Source organism: Leptopilina boulardi, unplaced genomic scaffold (genome assembly GCF_019393585.1).
Source record: "Leptopilina boulardi isolate dan_hultmark-lab unplaced genomic scaffold, ZJU_Lbou_2.1 LbouV2_121, whole genome shotgun sequence".
Taxonomy (NCBI): domain Eukaryota; kingdom Metazoa; phylum Arthropoda; class Insecta; order Hymenoptera; family Figitidae; genus Leptopilina; species Leptopilina boulardi.
The window spans coordinates 680,991-698,255 of record NW_026137665.1 but is presented as its reverse complement, the minus strand read 5'-3'; the positions used below and the strand labels follow the sequence as shown (position 1 = coordinate 698,255).

General features: G+C 26.7%; 1 protein-coding gene across 1 annotated transcript in view; it reads left to right on the top strand.

The window, feature by feature from the left end:
* Window positions 1-14,228, top strand: part of LOC127284664 (homeobox protein Hox-A1) — a 53,191-nt gene extending 38,963 nt beyond the window's left edge. The window contains exons 3-4 of the mRNA XM_051310230.1: window positions 8,687-8,850; window positions 13,109-14,228. Of these exons, the coding sequence (XP_051166187.1) occupies window positions 8,687-8,850; window positions 13,109-13,351 (407 nt within the window). The 3' untranslated portion in view covers window positions 13,352-14,228. The remainder of the gene's footprint in view (window positions 1-8,686; window positions 8,851-13,108) is intronic.
* The last annotated feature ends 3,037 nt before the right edge of the window (window positions 14,229-17,265 follow it).

Genomic DNA, 17,265 nt, shown 5'->3' with positions numbered 1-17,265 from the left:
AAAAGTCGAAAATGCGTGTTTTTGGCCATATTTGAATTTGAATAAAATAAAAACAAGAGGTGCTAGAATCTTGTTCTTGGGTTCAAATGAAAGCTTGAAACTTAAACAACAATTCCATGAAGGGAAAAATTAAAGGCATAATGATAAGGCTGTTAAAACTTATTTTTTCATTTGCGATTAATTTTGTCATTTTTCATATTCAACGAACACTGTATATAACCCTAACATTTTGAAACAAGTGACAAGCAAGTGAATGAAACATCATTCGAATTTGAAAATTTTTCAGTTGACTTTCAGGTTACTTATTATCTAATTAATTTTCTATTAACTATTTTCGTCAATCGTGACGAGTATAAACACACAAACTTTAATAAATAATAAATAATTATCACAAATAACAAAATTTCACAATACACCTAAAAAAGTTTATATAATTAACATCTTATTAGTTTCATTTAACATAAAATACACAAATACAATATTTAAAATTCTATACGATAGATAAAAAATTTCAAAATATATCTTAAAAAATTTTCAAAAGATGTCTTTGAATTTTTAATATTCATATTTTTAAAATTCACACTTTAAAGATATTATTATTTAAAATCAGTTTAATTTTGTTAATTTTGCCTTCCTCTTTAATTTTTTTTTTATTTAAATATTAATTTAACCTATATGTAATAATTGAAAGTTAATTATTTATTACTGTATTTTGTTAATAAAAACAATTCGGCCCAGCGTTCTGCAGAAGTCTTCAAAAAACTGTATAGTGAACATTATCTTATTTAAATATGGTTTAAAGAAGGTAAGTTTAAAAATTAATAGATAATAAGTAACCTGAAAGTCACGTGAAAAATTTTCAAATTCGAATGATGTTTCATTCACTTGTTTGTCACTTGTTTTAAACTATTAAGGTTATACACGGTGTTCGTTGATTATGAAAAATGACAAAATTAATCGCAAATGAAAAAATAAGTTTTAACAGCCTTATCATTATGCCTTTAATTTTTCCCTTCATGGAATTGTTGTTTAAGTTTCAAGCTTTCATTTGAACCCAAGAACAAGATTCTAGCACCTCTTGTTTTTATTTTATTCAAATTCAAATATGGCCAAAAACACGCATTTTCGACTTTTTAACACTAATTTTCTCAGAAACTGGACGTACTAGAGCATTTTTATTTGCAGATTCGTAATCAGCGTGTAAAAATCTATCGAAAGTGACCGGAATTATCCGAGGGGCAAAATCATTGTCGGACAGTGTTATTTTTAAAATTAAAAATATTACATAATTTAAAAATATTTAAACGTGTCAGAAAAAATTTAATTTAATTTAATTTAACAATCTAATGTGAAAAATATTATCTGAAAAGGAAAAAATTGTTTTTCTGAATAAGAGTTCAAGAAAATGAATAAATAAATTATTTTCGAATTTTTCTCTTTATTAAAATATACTATTGCATTTCATGAAAAATTAAAAAAGACATTCATTAATATTTATTTTATAATTATTATTATTATTAATATTATTATTATTATTAATATATGAGGCATTCTATTTCAAACCGTACCACCTACAAATGACTATCAGGGGTAGAGCACTTTTCATACCTAGTTTATTTTATTTAAAAGTCTTTAAATATAAAATGTAAATAATGCTTTTAATAGAGAATTTTTCAAGCTTTAAGATGGTGTAAGGCTTTATTTTAAAAAAATTTAATTCTTGGTTTAATTTGCATTTAAAAACTTTCAGAGTTAATTTCTCAAAATATGTCATTTTCAATTTTGATGAAATTTGTCTCAAAAGAAAAATTAAATTCTCTAGTTTCTACCATCCAAAGATTATAATGGGCTTTTCAGTGGATCCAGAGAAAAAAAATAAAATGTAAATTCACTTTTTACTGAATTTTGCGTAGAAAACGTAACCCTCTTGAATTTCACGTCATAGTCAAAATCATTTGTTTTTTTTTTTAAATAATATTGTTAAAAAGGTAAATTTATTTTAACCTCGAAGAAATCTTAAATTAAAAAATTGTTACTTTCATTTTACAATAAAATTCAAAATGGTAATTAATTTGATATTATTTATATTACTAACATAATTATATATAATAAAAGATACATAACAATTTAACTAATAAAGATATATTATTAAATTATATTTTTGCTTTACAATTTTGACAAAGTGATCTTTTTAACAGAATTAAAAAAAAACAAATGATTTTGACTCTGACGTGAAATTCAAGAGGGTTACGTTTTCTACGCAAAATTCAGTAAAAAGTGAATTTACATTTTATTTATTTTCCCTGGATCCACTGAAAAGCCCATTATAATCTTTGGATGGTAGAAACTAGAGAATTTAATTTTTCTTTTGAGACAAATTTTATCAAAATTGAAAATGACATATTTTGAGAAATTAACTCTGAAAGTTTTTAAATGCAAATTATACCAAGAAGTAAATTTTTTAAAAAATAAAGCCTTACACCATCTTAAAGCTTGAAAAATTCTCTATTAAAAGCATTATTTACATTTTATATTTAAAGACTTTTAAATAAAATAAATTAGGTATGAAAAGTGCTCTACCCCCGATAGTCATTTGTAGGTGGTACGGTTTGAAATAGAATGCCTCATATGTTATAACAATCATTACATTATTATAATGAATAACACTTTATTTTTGGTTATAGTTTCAAGTTTAAATTTGGCGCCATTATCTTTGGTTTTTAGACAGTGGCGCCGTTAAATTTCATGTTTCGTGTTGCATGGTTGGTATTTATTTCTGTCAATTCAGAAGTTTCTAACCTAAAAATAATTTATTTTGTTTTCTATAAATTCAATGAATTTGATTACAAAAAAAAAATTTGATTACTTCTATTTCCAGTTCAGCGAAAAGGTATATCTTTTCGCTGAACCGGAAATAGAAGTTCTGTAGAACCGAGTAAAATTTAAATGGACAGCTGAAAAAATAGGTTATGCAATAAAAATGCTTATTATTGTATTAACGAATTTTTTTTTTAACTAAAAATCTTTTTTGTATGAATAAACTTTTTTTTTACTAAAAAAAAACAAATTAATATTACACATTCATTTAAACATATAGAAAACGTATTATTGACAATATGATTTTATGAATGACATTTTTTTCTCAAAGAAATAATTTTGAGTATATACAGATGCAAAAAAAGAATAACATATAAGAGAAAAAAGAATCTAACGATTTCCAGATTGATAAAAATTTACTGAACTGGAAGAATATATATATAGAAATAAGGATAAAATATATATATTTTTCTCAATTTGGAAATGATTCCAAAACGTTTGGTATGATGAGATTCACGGATGGTTGATCATATTATATTAAATCCATATTCACTGAATTCAATGAGAAGGGTTCGTGAGGAACATGCCAGATACATGCGTATTATATAAAAAAAAAAGAGAGGGCTGCAGGTGTGTGTCATATATATTTGTTTATCAGGCGTGAAATTGGCACCCCCCAAAAAAAGTGAAAATATCGTGGGCAGTATATACACCCCAATGTAACTTGTAACCATGAACAAAGTCTATATATATATATATATATATATATATATATATATATATATATATATATATATATATATATACGAATCTGAACGATACCTGGATTCTGTTAAGTGACTCATGCTTTTGGTGTTAATCCGCGAATGCATTCAACTAAATGATGCCATGTGTACAAACATTGACAGCCGGTCCCGCACTTGCTAGTTAACTTAAAGGGTGGCTTAAGCCAATGACGCAACACCCCCTGAGGACCATCTTTAATAAACAATTCCAAACTTCCCTCAATATCTACAATGTAAACAAAACATTACAATAATTTGTCAATTACTAAACAAAACAATGCCATATTAAATAAACTACATAACACAAATTTAAATAATAATAATGTTGCTCTTAAAATTAAAAATAATAAAAAATGAAAATAATAATAATAATAACAACAACAATAATAAGAATTATAAATTTATAATGATTTTTGAAAAAGTAAAAGAATTTGAAAATTTCATGTCTGACTGAAGGTGTTTCGTACTACTTATACCAGATTTAGAATTTCGAATGTTTAACATATAATAAGTATATTATAATTTATATTTTTTAATATAATTATTAATAATTATATATATATGGGCAAATCCACGAAACTTTTAACTTTTGTAATTCGCAAATCGAACACTTAAAAATCTGAATTATTTTAAATTAAAACCTTGGGTATCATTTTTTTTTTTTTTTTTGATAAATTATATACAAACATTTAATGTAATTTATTAACATTATAAAGAGTTTAAAGACTTGAACATTGACGGCGTGAGCTAAGAATGAATCACGCATATGAATTTATAGTGCTAAAATGTACTTAAACCTGTATACAAAGTGACATCAATGTGCCTGCACATTAAAAAAAGAAATTTTTTTTTCTTGAAAGTTAAAAGTTTCGTAGATTTGCCCATATATATAAATATACTTATGTAACAAAAAAGATGTCAAATTTTTTTTTTAATTAAGGGAGATGGCTACTGTAACATAACCTCAAACTAAAAACTGGTTTTTAACAAAAAATCATTTTTAAATTTAAGGTTATGTTACTGCCTATTTTTTAATATTTAAAATTATTTTTTTTATTTCAAATGGTTATTAAAACCACAATCAATCACAAAATAATTATGTAATTAAAATAACAATCTTATATAGAAATAATAATAGATATTATAATCTGCAGACGACAGATAACTAGTAAATGCAGTCACCAGAGTACAGAATGTAAATTACCATGTGCAATTTAAAGTAAAACGTTCAAAATGTGACACCTTTTTTGCGTGAGCTTTTTAAAGGTGTTTACACAGCTCGCTAATTTTTAGTATACAGAAAAAAATAGATGCAATTTTTTGGCGGAGAATTTAAAATTAAATTTTTTAATACACTAAAACGTCAATCGAGAACACGTCAGTCGAAAACAGAGCAAGGGAACACTTGAGGGGAAGTGGGGAAGCGGGTAGAATTTAGGTTATGACTGACGCCCAAGTCGTACTTGGGATTTTTAAATTTAAGGTGGATTCAGTGCCCCACTAGTGAAAATCCCCTAGATAAAATTCACATTGTTGCGTAAGGCACTTCATACGGCCCTGAGTGTTTTTATTTTCGAGCGATAAAAATCGCGTCAATCCAGAACAGCACTGCACATTCATCTGTTCTCGATTGACGTTTTAGTGTATTTCCCAAAAAACACAAAGGTACAAAGATTAAATTATTTTTTAGTTTATTATACGTATATTTCAATTATAATTTGTTCTTTGTACCATTGCATTTTTTAGTAATATTTAAAATCTAATTTTAAATTCATCGACAAAAAATCGCATTTATTTAATTTCGTTATTTTAAAAACTATTGTGGTATGTAAACACCTTTAAAAAACACACCCGAAAAAGGTGTCACATTTTGGACGTTTTACTGTAAATTTCATATGGTAACATTCCGAACTCTGGTGACTGTATGTTACCAGTTATATGTCGTCTGCAGTTTATAATATCTATTATTTGTGTGTACCATTGTTATTTCAATTGCATAATCATTTTTGTGATTGATTGTGGTTTTAATAATCAATTAAATTTAAAAAAAATAATTTTAAATATGTGACGCTCCACGAGAGAAGGGACTTAACGTGCTTTTGACTTAAGGTTCATTCACTGTGTCATTGTACGGTAAAAGCGAACCTTAAGTCAAAAGCACGTGAGGTCCCTTCTCTCGTGGAGCGTCACATATTAAAAATTATGCGAATTGTAAACAAAGTTATCAAATATTTTCAAGCCAAATTGGTAATCATTAGAAAAACTCTGGCTATTTTTATATTGATAAACGCTTAACGAGAAAAGGGACCTTAAAAGCAAAAAATTTTAGGTTATGTTGAATGATAATGTTAGCTTAATTAAACGTAAAATTGTGTAAAATCAAAATTAGTTTCTATTGTATACTTTGAATCTAATAAAGATATAAACATTCGTGATTTGTATTATAGAGATAATTCTCTTTACCTATTTTCAATCCAAAAATCACAAACATAACCTAAAATTTTTTGCCATTAAGCATCCCTTTTCACGTCGAGCGTCACATATATCTATTACAATTTCTATGTTAAAGTTAATTTCTCATCAAATGATGTTAAAATTTTACATTCAGAAAAACATTTACGAAAACGAAAAATTAGACATGTATTATATTTTAAAAGAAAATAGTTCAATTAACTTTAAAACTGATGTTGAAAAGTTAAGTTATATTTATTTACAGTTAATATCATAACAATTTTTTTAATATTATACGTTTGTAAACCGACCTTTATACATTCAGCACTTTTTATATGAACCTTCGCTTGATACCGTTTTGATTCTCAATACTAAATCTACTTTTCATTGATCTTTCTAACCTACAAAATTGAAACACATATGTCAAACATGTGTTTCAAAAAAAGTTTTATTTTTAATTTATAATTTTTAACTTAACATATGTGACGCGATCTGAAGAAAGGGACCTTAGAAGCAAAAAATTATAGGTTACATTTGGAAATTTTAAAGTGAAAATACACAAAAACGTTCAACTCGTAATGCAAATTAATGATACTTAGGCCTTCATTAACTTCAAAATATTTAATAAAGACTAATTTCAGTTTAAAAAAAACAAAAATAAACTTTTAGTTCAAGTAAAACTGTCTTAATGATAACCTATAATTCATTTGCTTCTAAGGTCCCTTTCTTCAGATCGCGTCACATATATAATATTTTTTCAATTCAATTTTCAAAATTAATTAAACGTACATGTTTCATAATTATATAAAAAATAATTTAAGTAATAGCTGCTTCTTACAGTTTTACATTTTTACAGATGACTAAAATTATTATAAATAAAATAACAAAAACTCATTATGTATATAAACTAAAATGAAACAGACGTGACAATGTCGGTATGTATTCTTCATAAAAAGAGCTTTAATCTTCGTTAGAAAAAATTCTAAAAAGATTTATCTTTGCAGAAATGTATCTGATGAGGACACAGAATTCTGTGTCGAAACGCGTCATGTCAATTGTTGCAATAAACTAAAAGCCATTTAGGCCAAAAATGAAAAAAAACATCTTTTAATTGAAATATATCTATTACCTGACAATTTATCATAAAAGATCAAATAATGTACAAAGAAGAAATTTGATATTTAAAAAAATTAAAACAACAAATATACAGTTAAAGTAATTGAATATAAAAGTTGAATAATGAAATGAGTAAAGTCTTGTAAAGTAAATTTAATCGGAATGAGAGTGAGAGAGAGAGAGAGAGTTTGATTTAATAGCACAAGAGAAGACACAAATATTAGTCTCTCTCAACTGAATGTCATTGAGTGTATTGAGGCTGAGGCGGAAGTCGACTGGAACCCCTGACCAAGAGTCATTGGCAGGACTAATTGCAGGGGCGGCATGCTCCCTTGCCTCTGCTTCTAACCCCAAATCATTCCCCTTAACCCGAAGGGATTTATGCTCGCGATAATTACATTAGCATTCAATGATTTTTATTGGATCATCCCGAATGGACCTAATGAACGTTCAGTGCTCTGATCTTTCGATACGTGAACGGTAAAATAATGTTAATCTTTTGCTGAGAGCGAGAGAGAGAGAGAGAGAGAGATAAAGGAGGACGCTGGGGACAATAAATCGTCTGCTAAATTAATTTCAATTATTATTTTCCACTCTTTTATTTTTCTTATGCCTTTTGTATATTTAATTAATTAATTTTTTTTTCTAAAATTACTCTCCGTCAATAATAAATTTTCAACTTGACTATAAATAATACATATTTGATTAAATATAAACACTTGATTTTTAGCTGAAAAATTATACATGTGATGCTCCACTAGAAAAGGGAATTTAGAGGCAACAAATATTATTAATATAAATCACTGATGTTTATGTCTTCATTAGATTCAAAATATTCAATAAAGATTTTGATTTTACGTAATTAAAGCTTAATTAAGTTAAAACCATCACTTTAAATTAAAATTTTTTTCATTTAAACTCTCTTTTCTCGTGGAGAGTCACATATATTATTTTTACTTTTTTGTCTTTTTCTAACGGTCAAGAGAACACGTGGGTTAGAAAAGGATAAAAATTTGTTGGCATATTTGGCCGCGAATGTACATATTTAATTTATTGTATTGTAAACACAGCCTAACAGTTAAAGACAATTTGGTTGCGTTTGTCCTCACTCGACATTTTTAATAATTTCTCGTCAACTACCGCACCCTGTTCTAGTGAAAATTTAGTGACTTCATAGTAACATTTAATTTTAACTATATAAAGTCACTAAATTTTCACCAGAGCAGAGTGCGGTAGTTGACGAGAATTATGACAAATAACAAGTTGGTTACAATGGCAACCTTCCTTCGTCAAAAGCAAAGTTGGGTAGGATTGAAATTTACGGAAAGTATGTTTAAGTGTTTAAGCTGGGTTCACAATACAATACATTTCACCCAACATTGCTTTGGACGAACATATTTTGGACTCTTGCTTCTCAACCCTGTTTGTCTACAAATGTGTTTTTATATTTTAAACCCTTTTTAAAAAAAAACGGTGCAAAATGAAATGTAAATTTTGAAAAAAAATGTTTGTTTCAGGTTGTGCCGCTCAGCATGCGCTTTTAGGAAAGACAAGAAGGCCCCGAACAGCCTTTACTTCACAACAATTGTTAGAATTAGAGAAACAATTTCGACAAAATAAATATCTTAGCAGACCAAAGAGGTTCGAAGTTGCCACCTCGTTAATGTTAACTGAGACACAGGTAAAAAATTGCCTCATTAATTATTATTATTATTATATTAAAAAAGTTTTTTTTATGTATGTTTCACAAAACTTTTCTTTCTCTCTAATACTTGACATTTCAATTAATTTGGCACATCAAATATATCCTTAATTCCTTGAAGCAACATTGATTACCAGCGTGTTTGGCTAATACTTAAGTTAAACAAAAGCCACCATTAGTCTAATTTTATTATTCAAGCAATTTCTCATTGGATTTGTCATTTCCTATATATATAAATATAAGCCAAGAAACACCTCAAATTCCTTTTATTCGTGCACTTAGTCTAAATGAAAGTTCGTCAGAGACGATAAATATACTAAAAGTGTGAAAATTGGGGAGAAATGAAGTGGGGTTTAAGGAGTGAGGAGAAGGATGAAAATGGAGTGAGAAAAGAAGATGATTTTAACGGTGTGTGGGTTGGGGTAAAATGGAATCAGGGTATGGGGTAGGGGGTGTATATAGCCAGAAGAGAGATAGTGGATGGTGCAGAGGGAAAAAGACCCTTGAGAGAAATCCTGGAATAATCCGTCCCTCCGAAAACTCGCATAGTTCAACAACTTAAACATAACTCTGAAGCTTACGAGCACTGACGGATCGCTCGGCAAACATACCTTAAAAGTCTGAGTTATGGCGGCTCAGTCCCTGATTTGTTTCGATATTTTACCGATTCTACTTCAAGCTTCCGTGTATGAAGCCATCGATTTCCTCTTTTCTGGCTTCCTTGCCTTCGTTTGCGGAACTCTTCTCATATATATATATATATGCACCTACCTATATCAAAGTTCAGACAGAAAAAGAAAGAGATTTAAATTTCACATGAAAATGAAATCTGATTAGCTCTTCTAATCTCAATAGTATTTTATTATTATACAATTTTCAAAAAAAAATTAATTTTATAAAAATTTTGAAAGTACACCGAGAAAAAACATTTCTTTGATTCAAAGAAATCAATTTCTTTGACAAATTTTTCTTTGATTCAAAGAAAATTTATTTGTTTCAAACAAATTATCTTTGATTGAAAAAAAATTGTCTTCGTTTCAAAAAAAAAAATTGTCAAAGAAATTGATTTCTTTAAATCAAAGAAATCTTTTTTCTGGATGAACAATTGTAATTTTTATACGCAATTTTTACCAATTAAATATTAAAAAATTATTATTTGGCCATAAATTTTGTCTCAAAATATTTTATTTGTTATAGAAAACAACTTTTTAGTTTGAGGTTATGTTAATAGACTAAGAAACCTTAATTATTTAACTTTTAAAAAAGTGAATAAATATTAAGTTTTGATTCAGTAGCATATGTGACCCTTTACGGTGAAAGGGACCTTAGCTGCAAAAAATTTTAGGTTATATTTAGTGACAAATATATCTATTAAATATGTAAAATCAGAATCTATAATGAAAACTTAAATATCAGTATGGTTTGTTGTATTAAAAGTTGATGTTCTTTGTGTATTTTCACTTCAAAAGTTACAAACATAACCTAAAATTTTTTGGAATTAAAGTCCCTTTCACTGTATAAAGCGTCACATATGTAAAACTATAATCTCGATTAAAAATTTGAATTAAAATATATATTAATTTAGATTTTAAAAACTTGGTTTATTTACATATTTTTAAAATAGAAAAATTGTAGATACTATGGTCAAAACCCAATTTTAAATAGAGCAAAGGGGTTTATTATTTTTATGGGTATTTTTAAAACGATTTCAATTTCTTTCATTGTATTCCTCTTCTTTCTTATCACATATCGTTGTATTGTTGAAAAAGAAATTCAATTTTTCAATTAACATGAATCATATTATAAGATCTAATCGATCAATTAAGAGTCTAATTCGGTCAAGTGATTAATATATATATATATTTTTTTTTTGATAAGATTTGATGTATTAGTGCTTATTCACTGAACATGTACATCACAATTTATATAAAATAATTTTTTAACTTTATTTTTTTTAATATTTAAATTGGTAATATCATAGTAATACAGAAGTCACCATCAGACAATTGTTGCAACATTAATCAACTGTATAGTTAATATAAAAAATAGTAATAACATAAATATTTAACATAACCTAAAAATTTCTTTAAAATTCCAACTGGAATTTTCAAAAGAATTTGTAACTTTTTTTGTAAACAAGTATATTTTATACGTGACTCGAATTTTTAATCTCTATACATGTTTCACACTATTGAAATAAAGTTTAGTATACATACAGCTTTAGTATACACACATATATATAAAATTGGAATGTGAGACACGAGAAAAGACATAAATCAAAAAGACGAATACGGGAACTCGATTTTCCTCCCTTATCCGAAAGATACGATGTAAATCTTTTGGACAACATATCATGTCTAAACCAACCCCTATCTCATCCCCAACTCCATTTGTATTACCTTCCACCCTTCGAACATGTACCTTTATTCGCACTCACACGAATACAAATGAGAGTCATTCAGGTGTTTCATTCAATCGTACATATATATAGCTCAAAAATTGGTTGGGGTACACTTTTTCGAAAAAAATAGTTTGAAAACTTTTTTTTGCTAATAAACTTGAAAAGTTAACTTTCAAACTAAATTTTTTATATAAATTACGTAATTTTGAAAAAAAAAACTTTTTTTCCTATTTTCAAGGGTTAAGAAAAATTTTTAACAGAAAGCGCTTCACAGTAACGGACATCCCAATTACAGAAAAATAACACAAAAAAAAGGTGGGTAAAAAGTTGTAAAGATAGAGGATAAAAGTCGTTAGGATACAGGGTAAAGGATAAATTTGTGATGGATAAAAATGTTACTAAACTATTACTAGAAAAATGGATGTCATATTTGAGTAAACTGTCTAATTTTAATAAAAATATTAGTAATTTTACACTTAACTTATTAAATCCACAAATTTTATATAAATAAGTAATTGCACGTGGAAATATTTTGCCTATAATTATTGTCTATTAATAAAAATATCTTTGACTAATACAACTGACAGCTGACGACAGTACGTAAATAATCAGAACTAGGAAATTACAACTCAACGTCTGTATTGTTGCACGAAAGCAGAGTTGGGTAGTAACTGAATTTTTTGTGCATATTAGGCTGTGTCAGTTCATCGAAATATTTCGAGTTCAAGATATGACGTCAGAGACCTGGAGGGACAACAAACAGACGACACAATGTTATTCTTATGGGGAAGAAAATTTGTTTCCACTTTCATCAATTTTATTCATACTTAGAACATGGAAAACGCTTGTTGACATCTAATAAAATTAAAATGTGTGTTGATAATTAATTTTGTTATATATTTGATTCAATTGCATTGATAGATTCTCTGAATTCGTGATAAAATATAAATATTGAGGTTAGAAAAGTTTGTTTACTAATCACATTTTACATTTTAACATTATTAAACAATATTCAGTATGCATGTTATTAAAAAAGATATAAAATATATATTTTAAGTGGGAATTACCGCAGCAGTAAAAGATTTCAAGTTAGTAAACAAACACCCCTAACCTCAAAATTTATATTTTATCACGAATTCAGAGAATCTATAAATGCAATTGAATCAAATATATAACAAAATTAATTATCAACACACATTTTAATTTTATTATATGTCAACAAGCGTTTTCCGTGTTTAAAGTATGAATAAAATTGATGAAAGTGGAAATAAATTTTCTTCCCCGTATGAATAACATTGTGTCGTCTGTTTGTTGTCCCTCCAGGCCTCTGACGTCACACCTAGAATCGACTCTGACGTCACAAGTGACGGAGCCTAATATGCACAAAAAATTCAGTTACTACCCAACTCTGCTTTCGTGCAACAATACAGACGTTGAGTTATAATTTCCCAGTTCTGATTATTTACGTACTGTCGTAAGCTGTCAGTTGTATTAGTCAAAGATATTTTTATTAATAGACAATAATTATAGGCGAAATATTTCCACGTGCAATTACTTATTTATATAAAATTTGTGGATTTAATAAGTTAAGTGTAAAATTACTAATATTTTTATTAAAATTAGACAGTTTACTCAAATATGACATCCATTTTTCTAGTAATATTTTAGTAACATTTTTATCCATCACAAATTTATCCTTTACCCTGTATCCTAACGACTTTTATCCTCTATCTTTACAACTTTTTACCCACCTTTTTTTCTGTGATAATAAAGTTGATTTTATACAGAAAAATTATTGTAAAGTATAACGAAATTATTTTTTTTTGTTATTCGCAGGTAAAAATCTGGTTTCAAAATAGACGAATGAAATGGAAACGTAGCAAAAAAGCACAACAAGAACCAAGATCAAGTGGAAAATCAGATGATACGGGAAATTCACGAAGTTCAGATCGTGAGATTGGAAATGATGTTTCAATAAATGTGTCCGCTGCTACAGAAGATTCAAGAGAAACCTCCCAAGAGAATTCGAGAAACATCTCGGAACTTCAAGAACCACTTTATCGTCCTTATGTTGTGTAAATTGTACGAGGAGTTAAAATAACAAAAAAGAGACTCAAAAAAAAAGAGAAAAAAAATTCGGTTGACATGAACCAGTGTAGCAAAATGTATGATAATAAATGTGTGCTCACTGCTCAATAACAAAAATTTTGATGTAAAAAGTGTCATAAATATTATAATAATCCCGTTAATTTTCACGTCTTTTTTTTACAAATATTTTGAATTCAATTTTTCGTATTATATTATAGATTTGAAATGTCAAGCGTACAATTTTTTTACAGAACGATATATAAAAAATAAAAGATTAAATAGATAGAAACAAATTAAATTCATATACCTCTAATAAATTAAAATTACGAAAAAAAAATTGTTATTAATTTTTTAAGATCAATTATTATTGAGTTTCTATACGTTAAATTAAAAGATAACAAATCTTCATTTTTTTTATTTTTTGACGATATAATCATCGTAAATGTTAAAAAAAAAATTAATCAACTTTCCATATTGTCGTCGCAAAATCCAAAGATTGTAAATATAAATAGGAATAGTTTTAAAATGTACATAAAAAAAATCTCGTTCAGTCTCAGATCTACTAGTTATAATTAAATATAGTTTAAAAAAAATTGTGAAGAGTGTGTTTTTAAAAGAAAAAGAAAAATGAAAAAGGTATGTGAAGAATGATCTGAGTTTGTTTATTGATGAAATTCTACTGAAAAAAAATAAAATATAGATGATCAAGCTGAAAAAACGTTCTTCCATTAATTACTATTAAAAAAAAAAATAATTGCATAATACTTTACAAATTTTTGTTATTTTTTCTATAGTTGATTTTTGTTTTTATATTTTTGCCTATTTATTTTTCATTATATTTCACTAATAAAATATCACCGTTTTGATTTAATATATTTTTTTCTTTTCTTTCTAACAAATAATTTTACATTCCAATGATAAGACATTTTTAATTCTCCTTAAATGTTACCAAAACTTGACCACCTTCCATGTGATTCTGTTTGATTTTTAATAAAACAAAATCATAAAAAAATATATCTATATATTAATAAATAAAAATAAAAATTTTCAAAATAAGGATCATATATTTATAAATATATGTACAGAATATGAATTAAGTGCACGAACAAAAAAAAACTAGCGAATGTGATGCAAAAACCTCTTACACATATTGCAAAAAGTTCCTAAATAAATAAGAAAAAAAATTGAGTTCTATAACTGTGTTTTCATTTTCCTTCTTCAATAATTTTTTTTCTTCATTGCTGCATTAAAATATATATTGTTATATTTTTTAAATACCAAAAAGGATTCTATGATTTTTTTCACATTTTTTTAGCAAACTATTTATTGAATTTTTTTTTCAATGAATTTTTTTAAATTTTAATTATGTGATTTAATTTATTTTTAATTTAATTTTGTTATTTAATTTATAAATAATTTATATATTAATTATAAATTATATATGAAGTATATAAAATACTTAAAAATAATTTTGAAAAATCTCGCACGCATTGGGGATCGAATACAGGACACTTGGGACGTGAGTCGTGTACTCAAACCAAACAGCCATTTTTACTTAAAAATATTTTACTTAACACTTCATAAATCCTATAATAAAAAATTAATAAAACACTTTTATAAAATGATCCCCTTTAATTTGTCAATATTTGTTATTACAAAAATATAATTAGAAAAATTTATTTTCTTTTCATTTTTTAGAAATTAGAAAAACTGGTGAGGCTCTGACAAGTGCCTTTTTGAATCTACTAAATAGTCTATTTAGGGTTTCGCCCGTGAATTCTGGTCAAAAATCCTTAAAATAAAAAAAATTATTAAAATAATAGTACCTACACCCAGAAAAATGTTTCGTTGAATCAAAGAAATATTTCTTTGATTTAGGGTCAAAGAAAATTTGTTTAAATTAAGAAAATACTTTGTCAATTTAAAACAAAGTTTCATTTAGAATGAAGAAATTTTCCTTGAATCAAATAAATTTTTTTTTAAATTAAAGAAAACATTTCTTTGTCCCTATCAAAGACACTGGAAAGGCCCTGACCGTAGCCCTATTTTAAGTATAGGGAAAAATGGGTTAATTTATGCACGGGATGACGATGTTACAATTTTTTTTGCAAATTTTTTGATTTACCTATATAAAATTAATAGTTAGATCTAGATAAGAGAAAAAGTAAACGTTTTCCATGAAATGTCTTGTGATTTCCAGTTCTATTAGTATTTATGATATGCTAATCTCCAGTTAAAAATTCCGCACAAAGCTCTGTGGGCTGGTACATGAAGCTTGAAAACCGGAAACTGAAAACCAGTCGTTTGGAAATGGTATACTGTTAAGGTGAATAAGGGGCAAAAAAAAATCATCGGTAATATTTGGTTATGCTAGAAATCAATATATTCTTATCTTCTATATGTCCTTTCTTTTATATTCTCATGAATAATATAAGAATTTACTATACATAGGTATATATATTATATACCCTTGTAAATAGTCTTTCGCTTTTTTGTAAATTACAAAAAATTATGCGACCGCCATTGAAACAAAACGAAAAGTCTTGAACACGAACATAATGCAAAATTTAAATTTCCTTATTAAATATTAAATCATTTTTTTGGTTCTTTTCACATAAATTTAATATTTAAACATTTAATTTTGTTTGTAAAGATATTTTTTGTTCATCCATATTATGTTTAATTGAAACTTAAGTATTGGGATCTGACATTCGTACACATGCCATCTGGTGTTGAAAAATGTAACTAGTTTTGGATAACTGTTTGTGTCACTTGCAATTGTAGTTCCGCTGTCATTGTTAATTATTTTATCATTATGAATGAAGCTACATTTTTACCGCGTGAGAAATCTTCCTGCAGAATTAAGTGTTCTGTGAGAGGCTGTGGCAGTACTGTAGCGAAAAATTTAAGTGTAATTTCCCATACATTTCCGAAACCAAAACAACGAGTAGTGGATGTGAAAATACGTTTGATAATTTTGAAAAAGTCGATCAATTAAAGGCCTGGAAAAATGCTTTAAAAATATAAAATAAACAGTATAAAGCCTTCTATGAGAGTATGTTCTCTGCATTTCAAAAGAAGTGATTACATTTTGCCAGGTAAGTTTAAGATTTTAAAATTTGGAGGTTATATAATCTTTTATATTACCCGTGCATGTGAACATTTTGAAAGTTAATTTATCACTGTAAAAACGGATAAATAAATTTTTTTTTCAGTTCTTGTTAACAGACTTTTACAATGAAAAATGAAATACATACATTTATAAATTTTCATATAATTTCATGAAATATAAAGGAAAATACAATACTTTTCTTGCATGTATCGCTGGATTTGAGAAAATAATTTGTATAAAAATAAGATTTCTTTTATATTTTTATTCATGTTTGTAAATAGGAATGTAAATAGTAATTTTGTATTAAAAAAATTCACTTATACATTTATTAAATTAAGCAATATTTTTTAAACGATTTTGTTCTATTGCATCCCATGTTATTCCCATGTAAATTCACTAAAAGTGTTACCCAATTTACGCCATATTGCTTTAAGCCCCGCCCCCATGTCAGATCCCAATTTGTTATATAGTCAAATATATTTAATGATTACTTAACTCCACTCTAGAGGCAAAGAAAAAAATAAGACCAGTAGTGAACTCTGACAATTTTTGGTAGGGTATTTAAGGCAATGAAAATGACTAATTCCATGACATTTCAAAGTAATCTAGATCAGTAATCTAGATCAGTAATCTAGATCAGTAATCTAGATCAGTAATCTAGATCAGTAATCTAGATCAGTAATCTAGATCAGTAATCTAGATCAGTAATCTAGATCAGTAATCTAGATCAGTAATCTAGATCAGTAATCTAGATCAGTAATCTAGATCAGTAATCTAGATCAGTAATCTAGAT